A 15396-nucleotide genomic window follows, 5' to 3' on the forward strand; every position below is an offset into this window, starting at 1 on the left:
AGGGAGGGAGGGAGGGAGGGAGGGAGGGAGGGAAATTAGGAGAGTAAATAGTTCAAGGCCAGCCTGGACCCAGTGGCTAATACCTATCATCACAAAATACTCAGAGATAAGTGGGAGAATCCTGGTCAATCCAATATGAAAAATAACTAAACCAAAAAAGGCTGGGGGTAGAGTGCTACCATCACAAGTACGAGAAGGCACATTATATTCAAATCCCAATACCACCATAAAAGAAAGAGAACAGCAAACTCAAATCTCCCTTTTTGTTTTTATAAAAACAAATTACTGTAATAATAGGATGGTAATTATTCTAGGAAAATCATTACATATTATTAAAAAGCAATAACCCTTGCCGATCAGGTATATAACCAGTCACTCTTTTTCTTTTTTTTTTCTTTTTTTTTATTCCTAACTTGGGACTTGAACTCAGAGCGTGGGCACTGTCCCTGAGCTAGCACTTTACCATTTGAGCCACTTCTCCATTTCTGGCTTTTCCTGAGTAGTTTATTGGAGATAACAGTCTCACAGACTTTCCTACCTAGGCTGGCTTCAAACCAAGAGCCTCAGATCTCAACCTCCTGAGTAGCTAATATTACAGGCATGAGTCACCAGTACTCAGCTAACTCATCACTCTCCACTATCTCAAATCAAGGAGAAACAAACAGATTTTTTTTAAAAAGTCTCTGAGGGAAGTCAATATCAAAAGGTTCTAGAATAAAAGATTATGTTGTGACTCAAAAAAAACTCTCTAGGCCTTCAGTCTCTATTCAGCCATATTACCTGCACCATGACAGACCAGAAACAGTAATAAAAGTTGATGCTACAAGGCATAAGAAGTAAAAAGAAGCAACCCACATTATAAGGGGCAGCTGGAATTTGACAAACACTAGATCCAGAAAAATCTGATTACAAAGGCAGAACACTATATAAAAGATTGAGAAAAGTTTTCTATAGAAATTGAGTTATTCTTGATATTTAATAGTAGTAAGCCTCAATTACCTCTTATGCTAGATATCTATACATTCAAGTATTAGATTTATTATTAGATTATTAAAGTATTTTAATGTTTGTTTAACATGAACAAGTACTTACTTAAAAAGTTCTCCATAAAAAAAGACTACTGATTAGTATTTACTAAAACAGCCACAGAATGGGTTAGTTTATGATACAAACCTACTGCAGCATGAAACTGAGATAAAGCATCAGCTAGTTGTCCAGCAGCAAGTAACTTCTTGCCCAATTCAAGATGTTTCTCAACATCTGCATTTACTCCACATTCAGCACCTAAAAACACATTTTTAAAAATCTGTTAATTTTTGATAAACCAAGATTTAGTTCTAAAAAAATAAAAAGTTATCTGGCTTAGTCATCTACTAAGATGAGAAAAGTCACAGAAGCTAGAAAAAAAAATAGAGAAAGTGACAATAAATCACAAACAGCATTTCATTTTAGATATAGGCAACCCCCAAACAGACCCACATTCAATCTACCCAATGGAAATACTACCAGTCTACAAAACAAAAGGAAAACTGTCTAACAGTGAGATTAGAACTGCTTTATTAGGAAAGCCTGCTTGGGCCAGGAATGTGGCTTAGTGGTAAGAGTGCTTGCCTAGCATGCATGAAGCCCTGGATTTAATTCCTCAGTACCACTAAATAGAAAAACCTGGAAGTGGTGTTGTGGTTCAAGTGGTAGAGCGCTAGTTTTAAGCACAGAGAGGCTTAGGGACAGAACCCAGGCCCTGAGTTCAAGCCCCAGGACTAGTCAAAAGAAAAAAAAAAGGTCACAAAAAAAGAAAACCTGCTATTGTAGGTAAGTACTTAATGAGGAGGCACTAGTATCTAACCTTGATAAAGGGTTACACAAATATATGCACAGTTATAAATTAATGTTTCGTTGCATGTTAATTTAACAGAAAAAACTTGGTGAGGTAGATGCTCAAGTATGTGGGGGCATGTATATTGATATTGTTTTCAAATACTTTTATTTATTTATTTTTGTCAGTTGTGGGGCCTGAACTCTGGGCCTGGGTGCCGTCCCTCAACTCTTCAGCTCAAGGCTAGCGCTCTACCACTTGAGCCATAGGGACACTTCTGGCTTTTTCTGTTTCTGTGGTGCTGAGGAACTGAAACCAGGGCCTCACGCATGCAAGGCAAGTACTCTATCACTGAGACACCTTCCCAGCCCTGAAATATTTTTATTTTCAAAAGAAGGCTTAATATGTAAAGTTGTAGCAATGAAACCTACCCCATATAATACAAGCTAATTTAAAAAAAAAATTAACAGAGAAATGTCCCAGTGGATGTGCTTGATAAAAAGTATAATTATAGGGCTGGGAAGGTGGCTCAGTGGTAGAGTGTTTGCCTCCCATGCATGAGGCCCTGGGTTCGATTCTTGAGCACCACATAAACCAGAAATGGTGCTATGGCTCAAGTGGAAGAGTGCTAGACTTGAGCTGAAGAGCTGAGGGATAGCACCCAGGCCAAGTTCAAGTCCTGCGACTGGCAAAAAAAAAAAAAGAAGAAGTGTAATTATAGAACATTTAAACAGAATTCAGACAATAGGTATTAGAGTGAGTTCTAAAATTCCTTCAACTTTGTGATACATTCAGTACCATGTTGGAGAAAACCACACTGGAGTGCTATGATGGAAAATATAAAACAGGATGCTAAGTACATTATATGCATTTGTCAACTGAAGGCAAGCAAAGGTGCTTAACACAGCTAAATAAAATTTAAAACTTAGTCATGGTCACCATAGTTCAAGTGTTCAATAGTGGCTAGGGGAAAAGAAATAATTTTGTTTACCATTCATAGCTCTTAACTGGGCCTCTCAGTAATAATAAAACAGATTAACAAGAGGAAAAAATTATTAACATGTATATAGCCTAAGTAACTCAAAATAATGTAGTGAATTTCTAGGTCTCAAAGAAAGCATTTAAACTTTAGGCATAAAATACCATCATCTGGTATTATATTGCAAAGGGAAGACTTTTTGGGGTGGTGTAAACCAGCATGTTGGGTAAGGAAGAAAGAAGAGTGATGAAAGGTGTGAAGATTATAGAACATTATATACATGGAAACTACCAGAAAAATGCTAAAAAGGGATTAACAAAAAATAACATAGATGATGTAAATTTGATCAAAGTACATTATATACATATTGTCAATACCACAATGAAACCCTTTGTACAATTAATTTACAGTAATAAAAAAGTTAAATGAAAAATGCCATCATTTAATGAAACCACGAAGAACAGAGAAACCTGCGTTTGGGAAGATGGCCTGGAAGTATTGAAAACAATAAGATGTTTGCTGATTTAAATCAGCGCTTTCTCAATTGCATTTAAGTGCATATATGCTATCACACTGATAAAGCTTTCAGAGAAATAGAAGTCCAATATTTTAGCTTGTTCTCTTTGCCATTATGAGTAAATCATTATGGAGTAGATGATATGGGTGATTCTAATAAACAGCTAGAGAAGAAAAAGAAAAAACAAGAGGATAAGTGATTCTGCGGAGCTATAGTAGAAATAAAAACAAGAGAAACAAGATTACACATGACTTTTATCACTAGATGTGACAGTCACATGGTGAAAGATTAGGCATCCAGGAAGATAACCAGAGTAGTCACTGCCATCTCAGACACTAAAATCAACTGAATTCATTATTTCACCTAATACAGGAAAAAGCTAACTAAAATTTATCTTGCTACTTATCCTACTCACAAAGTAGTTTTACTAGCTTTCTGTATTCCTAATCTGTAATGTCTCACTACAGTAAGTACTTGTTGCACTCCAATAAATAAGTAGAGGGGAATTGTTTCAGGAGAAAACTATAGTATACCCATTGATTAATAATTCCAATATTGTTGAGATTTTGCTATGCTACCTATAACTTAAAGTAGACTGAATTCTTCAAGTTTTCTGTAATATCTGGTTAATGACAATCCAAACTAGTCATCAAATTACTTGTACCTTTCTGTCTTAAAATCTCTAATAATAAAAACTGCTCTCTTCCCAAACAATATTCTGCAAGCTGAAGTTGGATGTGATCTGACATGAATGTCAGAAAGATCACCACACAGCTCATGTATGGAGATAACCTTGTGCATTCTGTCTCTAAGCCATTAAGACAGCACTAGACACACTCAAGCTGCAAAAGATGTTTCTAGCCCAACACCTAGGAAGAACTCTTTTTGACTCACTGTTTTCTAACATTAGAAACTGGTTTACGGTCTGCTCCGATTATTGACTTTTTTCACTACTTTCTATAAAATTGCTTCTTCAAAGCTACCAAACTCAGTTGTCAGTCATGTGGCTCTTTTCTAGTCTTACACAGAGAACTCCGATGGGACATTTGGTCACAGAATTTTTTTTCTCTTGATGCTCCCTTTTATGTCAATTTAATTTATAACCTACCAAAATAACATAAAAGGGTGGAAGAAAGCCCTACTCTCTCCTCAAGACAGGAAAGAGGAAACATTAACTTTGGCAACCTCAAAATTTAGCATTCTTCAGGGTCCTTATTTGTTTGAGGTATAATCTGAAAACCTCTGAATCATTTAACAGTCTGTTAGAAGGCTGGAGGCATGGGTCTAGTGATAGAACACTTGTCTAGTAAGCACAGGTCTGAAGTTCAAACCCCAGTACCGCCAAAAAGGAAAAACAAGGGTTGCTAGCATTAGGAAGTAGTTGAGGGTTCTCAATATTTCAGTAGGCTGGTAACTCATTGCTATTCGTCCCATTTAAAATAATGAGGGGAGTCTCTCCCACTGTAGGAATCCAATTACAATAGACCTTATATTTATCTTTGTAGCTCCCTTTGAATAGTCACTACCTTTATAGATAAAAATAAAATATAGTACAATATGATTATGAGAATATATGCTGGTGCTCTGTGGAAATTCTCAATGCAAACAGATTCAGAAACTGCTTATATTCGGGTAGGGAGGTCACCCTATAGTTCCTTCTACTTCCTTACTATAACAAAAAAGATAGCCTGCTTTATATAATATAAATTACAGAAACTGTTTCATTTAACAAATGTTACTAAGTATATATTTAAAATAAAGATGAAAAAAGCAGCCACTTAAAAAAAAAACAAAAAGGAGTGGAAAGCCTAGTGCCAGTGGCTCACACCTCTAATCCCAGCTACTTAGGAAGCTGAGATCTGGGGATCACAGTTCAAATCAAGTCCAGGCTGGAAAGTTCATAAGACACTTATCTCCAAATTAATCACCAAAAGCAGGAGGTAAAGCTTAAGTAAAGGCTTAAGTGGCAAAGCACTAGCATTGAGTTCAGTGACAGTGCCCAGCTCAGAGTTCAAGCCCCAGTACTGACCCATTCACACATTCATTCACACACACACAAAATGAGCCAGGCACTGGAGGCTCACACCTATAATCCTAGCTATTCAGAAGGCTGAGAGCTGAGGGTCACAGTTCAAAGCCAGCAAGAGCAGGACTCTTAACTCCCAATTAATCCCCAGAAAATTGTGGCCCAAAGTGTTAGAGCACTATCTTTGAGCAAAAGAGCTTAGGGATAGCACCTAGGCCCAGAGTTCAAGCCCCATGACCCCACCTCCCCCCCCCAACCCCAAACCCTGGCAAAAAAAAAAACCCAGCAGAGGTATCTATGCATTCACAGGTGTAGCAGTGGGGCACAGTAGAAAATAAGATATAAATAAGATATAAACAATTTCTCAAGTACTATAATACTAAAGTGACAGAATGCCTGAGGAAAGGAATACTTATTCCAGATAGCCGATTGAGAAGATAATGTTTGAAATTAAAATACTTATAACAAGTCTTGCATGATAAGAAATACCCAGCATGCAAAAACCACAACCATCACCAGGTGCCAGTGGCTCACACCTGTAACCCTAGCTACTCAAGAGGCTGAGATATGAGGGTCGTGGTACAAAGCCAGCCCAGGCAGGAAAGTCCATGAGTCTCTTATCTCCAACTAACCACCAGAAAAACAGAAGTGGCGCTGTGGCTCAAAGTGGTATAACACTAGCCTTGAGCTGAAGACCTCAGGGACAGCACCCAGGCCCAGAGTTCAAGCCCCACAAAAACAAACAAACAAAAAACCACAACCATGCGGAGGCACAAAAACAGTACAAAGAACCAAGCGGGACTAAGCTCAACTTCAAGGAACTAAAGAATAATTCTAGCTCAGTAAACAAGGAGGAAGGATAAAAGACTTAAGATACTGACTACACTGGACACTACAGACCACACTAAGAACTTTAGATTTTTATTCCAAGTTTGAAAAGAAACCATTAGCAGTATGGGATTTAAGAAGGAATTGAAAGACTGATTTATTACAGAACGTACACTGGTTTTCAGACTTTCTCAAACTTAAAGGTAGTTGGGTAGTAGTTATTTTTAAAATTTAGCAAAGTACTAACATATGTACAAGACATGAGGCCCAGAACAGTGACTCAGGCCCTTAACTTAGACACAGGGAGGCAAAGATTAGAGAATCATGTTGGAGGCTAGCTTTGGGGTGGGGTGGGGAGGGGAGGGAAATTCCTGTACGCGTGTTTTACAAGACAGGTAAATAAATCAGATAATTCAGATTCTATTAACTAGAGATGCCACATTTTACATAGAATGTCAAGAAGGCTTTGTGAAACATGACTGTTTATTTGGGGCTCAGAGAGAGCAACTTTCAAGACAGCACCAATAGCCAAAGTAAAGATTCTTAGTCCAAAATGGGTTTTGCATATAGAAGTGAAAGCAATTGATACATTGGGAATCTGCTGAAAGGGAAATTAAGATTAAAAAGAGGTTGAAGTAAGTAACAATCAGATATATAGGGTTTTACTGTTAGTAGTAGCAGTATTCAATGAAAATAACAGAAAAAGAAAAAGACTAAAAACTACTACCCACTGTTTAAACTTCTGTTATCAAATGAACCAAAATTACAATGCAGTAGTGAGAGGTACAAATTACACCACAGAATAGTTTAAGAAGGAAATGCTAGAGTATTTGGAGTGCTAATGGCAGTGATCTAGTAGAGAGGAAGGAAGTTTTGACAAAGAGATAAATAACCTGCTGTGTCTGAAAATCCCCAAAATTGATGTGTTGAAATCTAACCCTTAGTGGCAGTATGAAGACATTTTGGCAAGAGATTAAGTTGTGAATGCACTTAAGTCTCTTTAAAGGGCTGGAGGAAATAAGCTGGTTCCTTCTGCCCTTCTACCATGTGAAATCACAGCATTTGTCCCTTTTGCCACATAAGGATATAACAAGAAGGCCTTTGGTGCATGTCTGTCATCCAACACTAGGAAGGATAAGGCAAGAAGACCATGGGTTCAAAGCCAACCTGGGCTACACAGCAAGTTCAAGGTCGGTCAACCTTAGCTACAAAGTAAAACCCAACCTTTAAAAAAACAAAACAAAACAAAAAAAGCCAGGAGCTAGTTGCTCAAGCCAGTAATCCTAGCTACTCAGGAGGCTGAGATCTGAGGACAAGTCTAAAAGAATAAGGTGAGGGAAGAGAAGAAAGGGAGGTCTAAATTGGGAGTTTAATAGAGAACTATGTTTCAAGATCAGATATACTAGGGAATTGTAGGTATATTAGCAATATTTAGTGTACATTTGATATTTAGACTATATGCTTAAAATGAGACTAACTACAAAGTTAGTTTTTTTTTAATCTGAGGTACAACAAACAAGTTGGCCACACCCATACTTAATGGGTTCCATTTTGTCAAGTGAATAAAATCAAAGTAGACAAATTAAAGGGCAACTGCAACAACAAACACCACAGTGAACTACAGTGATGGACCAATAAATGTAAATGAAGAAAGGAAGTAAAAAGGACATGGAAACTTTACAAATACTTGCCTTATTTTCCCTTGTCTGTAAACTCTTAAGATAAACCATCAATTTTATACTGTGCATACTTCACTAAAGTATCATACATTATAAGCCTTTGTTGATTGATTAATCTTTATATTCTAGAACTTCTAATGACAGAAAGGAAAGAAGGAAAGGAAAGGAAAGGAAAGGAAGAAGAAAAAAATAAAGGGAAGGGAAGGGAAAGAGCAAACAGGTTTCTAAAGCCATGGAAAGAAAAATAAAGTTATGATTGCAATGTTTGAGTGCTAAAGAACAGGTGACTAGGTTCCCATATTTCTGTGTGAACAAAGGTAAATTGCTAATCAATTAAAAGAACATCATGTATATACATGTGTACATATGAGGGAAGCTAGGAGAAGGGCACAGAATCAAAGGGAAACAGGTGAAAAAAATACACAGAGAAGTCTATCGGCTGCACTGGACATTGATGAAAGTGAACTAAACAACTCAAGGGCAGCAATGGGAGGGAGGGAAGGAGAGAGAAAGAGGAAACAGCTTACACTAAGCAAAAGGAAAGAAACAGTTCTTCTGTCAACATTTGTAGAGTTCAAAAGCTTTATAGAAAATGATAAGGCCAATTCATCTTGTGAAGGTTAAAATGTGTTTGTGACTTTAGCTAAGTATCACTATCCCACAATATTGTGAAGCTTATGTAATCACTTAACCTCAATAAAGAAATTTTTAAAAAAAGAACACCATGAAAATAAACTCAATCACAAGTAAATTGACATGGGAAAATAAACCCTAATACTGCAAGGCAGCTCATCTAACAATGTGCCTCTCCCACAGAATGAAAACCACTCCATTTCCAAGCCCTCTTTCAGCAAATGTTAACTAATCAGACAAACTAACCTATCTTACTAAAGAAGTTTTTTTGTTTTTGTTTTTTTTGTTTTTTGCTGGTCATGGGGCTTGAACTCTGAGCCTGGATGCTGTCCATTAGCTCTTCAGCTCAAGGATAGTGCTCTACCACTTGAGCCACATACCACTTGAACCACAGCGCCACTTCCAGCTTTTTTTTTCTGCTTATGTGGTGCTGAGGAATGGAACCCAGGGCCTCAGGCATGCAAGGCAAGCGCTCTACCACTGAGCCACCTTCCCAGCCTTTATTTAAAAAGTTTAAATACTTCTAGAAGTTATCTGACCATCTGTTATGGTTAATTTATATAAGTTGCTCAATCATCCATTTTCATTACTTGCTTTACTGTTCATATTTAATGACAAGGAAATCCTATTGACAAAACATGCTTTTAGTAGTTTAACTTCAAATACAATGTATCATGATCTTTTATTCATATAAATTTTCAGGGGCTGGGAAGGTGGCTCAGTGGTAGAGCGCTTGCCTTGCATGCATGAGGCCCTGGGTTCGATTCCTCAGTACCACATAAGCAGAAAAAAAAAAGCCGGAAGTGGCACTGTGGCTCAAGTGGTAGAGTGCTAGCCTTGAGCTGAAGAGCTGAGGGACAGAGCCCAGGCCCAGAGTTCAGGCCCACAACCAGAACCCCCCCCCCATATAAATTTTCAACTACTTTTCTCAATGACCAAAATATATGGTTTAATAAGCCTAAGTCAGTGAAATAAGGAAAAATAGGTCCAAATAACACAGTAAGAAAGAAAAAGATCAAAGTAAAACAGAAAAAAGAAAAAAGGGTTTGGTTTTCAATGTTCCTACTCAAGTCACTAAATAGAACAACTCATTAGCAAAGAACTGAAATTACTTTCTTCTCAGTAATGTGAGAATAGCAAAGTAGATTAAACACATTAGAATAGTAAAGTAGATTAGATACTGGCACCAAAACTATTTCTACTCTCGTGCTTTGGACTCTTCAAAGGCCTTTGAGAAAGGGGATGCTAAGAATCAATCTTTCAATTCATGAAGCAGGTTTCCTTCTTTACAACAGGGAAGTCTATGAAACAAAACGATTAACTTTAAATCAGAAAAAAAAAACTAGACCATCTAAGCTCATCGATCATAACATTAAATCTCAGTTTCACCTTCACTCTTCTCATATTCCTTTATTTTCACTCCAAATCTCAGGCCTAGCATTGGGCATACAATCTGACCTAGAGGTCTCCCAAAACTATGAGGCTAATGAAAGATACAGAGAATTTATTTGGGAAAACAGAAGCTAATGGTTTGCTAACTGAAGACTGAGTTGGTATGTATCTTTATATTGCCATCAAGAACCAAGGGTCTGATATCTAATTGTTCCATCAACTTATTGCCCCATGGTTTTCAAAGTATGGTTTTAGAAATACAAAATTTTAGTTACTATTGACACTTAATTAAAATCAGAAACGTGATATACAAAACTCCTGTCAAAAGCCTTTATGTTTGTTTTGTTTCTTGTTTTGGCTGTGTGTGTGTGTGTGTGTGTGCGTGTGCGTGTGTGTGTGCGTGCGTGCGCGCGTGTGTGTGTTAGTATTGCAGGCGTGCGTTCATGTGTGTGTGTCTGTGTGTGTGTCTGTGTGTGTCTGTGTGTTAGTATTGCAGGCTTGAAATCAAGGCCGGGGCACTATCCCTTAGATTTTCATTCAAGGTTGGAACTCTATACTACCACTTCAGCCACAGTTCCAACTGGAGTTAAGAGTCTCATGAACTTTTCATACCTGAACTAAACCCTGTAATCCTCAGATCTCAGCCTCCTGCGAAATCAGGATTATGGGCATGAGTCACTTGGACCCAGTCAAAAGCCTTTATGTTTTGATTCTAATGTTCATTTAAGTTTGTATTAAACCTATCCTGTCTGAAAAATCTCCCCCCTGTGGATTACTTCTGGTGGCTAGCAATGGTGATTTTTCTCAGCTGCCACCAGTGAGAAATGCTTGCACCTACATGAGGTTGTCAACAATTTAACATCTGTCTCCACCCAAGATGAACTTTAATTAAGCGCTCAGAGCCTCGTGTGTACAGCAGAAATGACACTCCATAGATACATGAGTAAGAGGTGGCTTACACAAAGGATCTTTTCCTTTCTTCTGTCAACCACCTGTATGTACCAAGCAGGCAATGCTCCTGAAGATTACACTCGGGTATTACACTAAGAATCGTCACCATCGCATCCAGACAGAAAGCTAAGTAAAAAAATGAAGTGTTGAGTTTACATAATCATATAAAGAATAGAAATTCTAAAATGATGGTCCCAAAAAAAGCGATTGTACAAAAAGTGTGCACCTATATTACTTTAAAAAAAACTAAAAGTTGGCATTAAACAGGGCATGTGCAATTTTCTCTTATGTGCCCAAAGTAAAGCATTAATGATAACTGGACCTAATGCAGAAGGGTGAATTGCAAATTAGAAGGTGTTAAGACAAAACTACATGTCAAATTCCTTCAAAATCCACTTCTGTCGATTTTCTGGGGCAGTCTCAGTGTCAAATTCTTTGTCTCCCTAGAGTCAGATTACACATTCTGACTGGGAGTTTCCTAAGAAAATAGGGTAACCAGGAAGCCAACCCAACAAACAAACAAACAACAAGTGTTGAACAGTTTTAAGAGGGCTTTTCACTAGTTGAAAACAATTCCCAACTGTCTCGCCCCCTCTGGATGGACTACTCAAATATTTCACTCGAACCCTTGGCCGACCGTCCCGTGGTCGTGACAATAGCATCAGTGCGTGTGACAGGACCAGCGCCCTGTCATCGGTATTTCCCACAGCGAGCAGGCTGGCAGCATGCGTTCGAACTGACATGGGGGGCGTTCGTGGTGACCCCTCCCGGCCGACACGCCAGACTGTGGGACACAGCCTGTGGAATTGAAGAGGATCCCCCGCCCCGCACCCCGCCCCAGACAACTTGGGAAAAGTAGAACCAGCCATTAGCTGAATGCCAGGCCCCACGCTGGGAGCCCTGGAAAACTTTCCGCGCCGGCCTGCGGGGCTGCGGGCGCCCGCCCCGCGCCAGGTGACCCGCGCGCGGCGGGGTGCGGGGAGAGGCCACCGGGGCGACCCCCCGCGGCCCCCTGCCCGGCACACTCTGAACCCCGAAAAGGAAGCAGCGGGGAGGGGGGGCCGCCCTTGCCGGCCACCGTTCTCGCTTCCTCCCGGCACCGCGGACCCGAACGAGGCCAGCACCCGACGGCCGTCCCCGGGTCAGTTCCCCGCATCCCGGGGCCTCCGCCCCGGACCCCCCGCGGCCCGACTCCTCCCTCGGAACCCGCGATCCCGGCCTCGCGGCCCGCCAGTCCCCACGTCCCCTCCCCGGACGAACCCGGAACCGAGCGCCGCCCGCCGCCCAGCCGGACGGACGGACTGACGGACGGACGGACGGAGGTCCAGGCCGCGGGCGCCCCCCCTCCCCCGAGCCTCGCGCCCAGGCGCGGCGGGGAGGGAGCGCGGGGTCCCGGGTCGGAAGTCCGCTCCGCCCGGCGGCGGCGGGGCAGGGCGGACTCTCACCTTCGTACTGCAGGTCCACCAGGACCAGCAGGAAGGGGAACACTGCGCCCAGCCGGCTGGTCACGGAGCCGGGGGCCACCATGTCCGAGGGCACCGGCGACGCGGAGGAGGAAGGTGCGGGGCCCACCAGCCCGCGCGGCGCCCGGGCTGTAGCTACGACCGCCCGCCGTCCGCTCTCTCGAATCAGGCCTCGGTCGTGGCTGGCGCCCAGCAGTGGGAAGGCAGCGGTGGGCGGGGCGGGCCTACGCAACGCCCCGAGCGCCGACGTCGTCCAATCATTTTGTTCTTAGCCGCTGGCCGCCTGGGCTCGCCTGGGTCGTGGTGGACGCTGATTGGCTTTGCAGGATGTCGCCCCGCCCCTTCTCTGATAGGATAACGTGGAAGCACGAGACGAGGCTGCGTCTGTCGGTGGTGGAGCTGTCAGCAGGCTCCAAACTGTCGTGGCCGGCGGCGGCGGCTGCGGAGGGAGCGCCCGGGGCGGGGGCGGGGGCGGGGGCGGGGGCGGGGGAGAGGGTGGGTATGGGGGCAGGGGAGGCGACAGGGGAGTCCCGGCCTCGGCCTCCAAGTCGGCACGCGCATGCGCGGGCCGTGGTCGCAGGTTTTTCCCGGGCTGGCGCTGGGATGAGGGAGGTGTGCGGCCTTGGGGTCCGGGATGGGAAGAGCGGGCTCGGGCTGGTCCCCTGTAAACACCACCTCCCGCCCGTGTAAAGCCCGTAGAACTCTTATCTTCAATTAGCTACCCCCCACAAGCCTACAGTGGCGCTAAGAGCCCAGGGACAGTGCCTAGGCCCTGAGTTCAAGTCCCAGGGTCCCCCACCACACACACACGTCAGCCAGAAAGGATCTGGAGATGTTGGGGCTCTGTTGTATGGGGCGATCCGACGTTAGGGACATCCAAGGAGAAGTACAGTTACCTAAGACAGGTAAGTGACAGGGGCGTGGAAATCTAGGAAGCCCCTCCCCTTCGACTGTCCAGCAAACCTGCGTGTCCAAGGGCAGGGGAGTGGGGGGGGGAGCAAGGCGGGGGAGGGGGAGAGAGGAGGGCGATTCTGGGAGATTCAGTGATGAAGAGTTGGGAGTGCGAAGTCTTTTGAGAGTTCAGCCATCATGAACTGTAAGAAAAGAGAAGGGGGAAATAAAAACCGTTAGAAGCGATCTCACAACTGTCACTCACCACACAGGAAGCGCAGGAAAGAAGAGATTGAACAAGACCAACTGGGAGTTACACAATTTGCCATCGACCGAGCTTGTTCATGGCCATTTCTTCTGCCACGGACACACAGCAGACACCAGCGATGTTTTACAAAACGTGTGTGTGTGTCGTGTGTAATTACTGTATGTGTGTGTAAGTACTGTCAAGTGCATACTACTTAACCCACCACAATGTATCTGCTGCTTTAGTGATACTTCAAACTTTACAAAAATCGTGCATTATAATAATCCGTGACTTCCTGAAAACACACTAATAAAGATGAAAGGGGAAAGGATTTGAAGGAAGAAGAGAAAGAAACAAAAAAGAGAACTCCATTCATTGTGGGCAAGGTTGGGAGCATACTATGTGGCGACACTGTGTTATGTAAATTATCTTCCTCTGGAAGGTGGATTTGATTCTGATGACTTCAAAGTTTGGCTGAAGGTGAAGGTTCCTGTGAATTGTACATATTACCTAGTGAAGATTCTGTGCAAATGAGATACTTTTGGCTAAGACAGACATCAAAATACTGACATAGGAGAGAATTTTGTAACTCAAATAGGCTGTGAAGTTATCACCAGAATGCCTGTAATATGATCTTAAGGAAAAAGCTGCAGAGCTGAAGAAGAATGAGTAGATGATGATAGACTATTATAAAAAAAAAAAAATGGCCCAGCACCTGTGGCTCACGCCTGTAATCCTAGCTACTCAGGAGGCTGAGATCCAAGGATCACAGTTCAAAGCCATCCAGGCAGGAAAGCATCTCTGTGAGACTCTTATCTCTGATTAACCAACAGAAAACCAGAAATGGTATGTGGCTCAAGTGGTAGAACACTAGCCTTGAGCTGAAGAGCTCAGGGACAGCACCCAGGCCAGAATTCAAGAATCACAACCTTCCAAAATAAACATAAAAATGGCCAGATTCTTCAATGTTGACTGATTTCAAACATTTAAGGATCAATTGCATAGCAGTTCTACAGTGTAAGTAGAGTTACCATAAGATACTTAGATATGTCACAAGAGAATTTAAAATATATTCACAATAAAATGTGTCCATGAAACTCATAACTATTTGTATATTCAAAACAAGTGAAAACAGGTATCCAGAAACAAGAGAATTGAAAACTGGTAAATCCATGCAATGAAGTATTATTTAATTTGAAAAAGTATTCAAATACTGATCAATGGTACAATATTGACCCTTGAGAAAAACAGATGCTGAATGAAAAATTACTGACAGATGATGAGTGAGGAAAAATAATGAATGACTTCTACAAAAAGAAACCATTTTTGTGGAGGTGATGAAATCTTCTACAATTAGATAGTATTGCCCAAATGACTATAAATATACTTTTTAAAAAATTGAATCATACACTTTAAATATGAGTTATAACTCAAGGCAGAAATGGCTGATTTAAATATTAATAGATTGAGAAACGGACTTAGGGAAGCCTTAGAATGCTATAAGCAGGGTTCACTGGACAAATATGATAAAGCTTAAGACCATGCTGCTGATGGAATGTAAACAGAAAACTGCTCATAAGGTTTCAGGTGGGAATGAGAACTAGACTGGGAATTATAGCAGATTTGTGTTACATTCTGGCAAAGAAATTGCCTACATTTTGTCTGTTTTCTGAGACTTTGTACAAAGCTAAATTTGTAACTGACAGACTAGCATGGAAAGCTTTAAAGACAGCATAGAGTTCGGACCATGGCATGAATATTGCTGAGTGCCTTTAGAAAACCAAAGCAAGAGGATTTGAATTTTTGTAGTTTGGCCAGAAAAGGAGCATTTTTTTTTTTTTGGTCGGTCATGGGGCTTGAACTCTGGGCCTGGGCGCTGTTCCTCAGCTCTTCAGCTCAAGGTGAGCGCTCTACCACTTGAGCTACAGCGCCACTTCCGGTTTTCTGGTGGTTTATTGGAGATAGGAGTCTCAC

The 15396-nt window shown here is 41.7% G+C and overlaps 1 protein-coding gene across 1 annotated transcript in view; it reads right to left on the reverse strand.

Moving 5' to 3' along the window:
• Positions 1 to 12467, reverse strand: part of Dnajc3 (DnaJ (Hsp40) homolog, subfamily C, member 3) — a 38503-nt gene extending 26036 nt beyond the window's left edge. The window contains exons 1-2 of the mRNA XM_013022967.1: positions 12267 to 12467; positions 1178 to 1284 (exon numbers count right to left, since the gene is read on the reverse strand). Of these exons, the coding sequence (XP_012878421.1) occupies positions 1178 to 1284; positions 12267 to 12348 (189 nt within the window). The 5' untranslated portion in view covers positions 12349 to 12467. The remainder of the gene's footprint in view (positions 1 to 1177; positions 1285 to 12266) is intronic.
• Between the last annotated feature and the right edge of the window lie 2929 nt (positions 12468 to 15396).

Source organism: Dipodomys ordii, unplaced genomic scaffold, assembly GCF_000151885.1.
Source record: "Dipodomys ordii isolate 6190 unplaced genomic scaffold, Dord_2.0 Scaffold65, whole genome shotgun sequence".
Taxonomy (NCBI): domain Eukaryota; kingdom Metazoa; phylum Chordata; class Mammalia; order Rodentia; family Heteromyidae; genus Dipodomys; species Dipodomys ordii.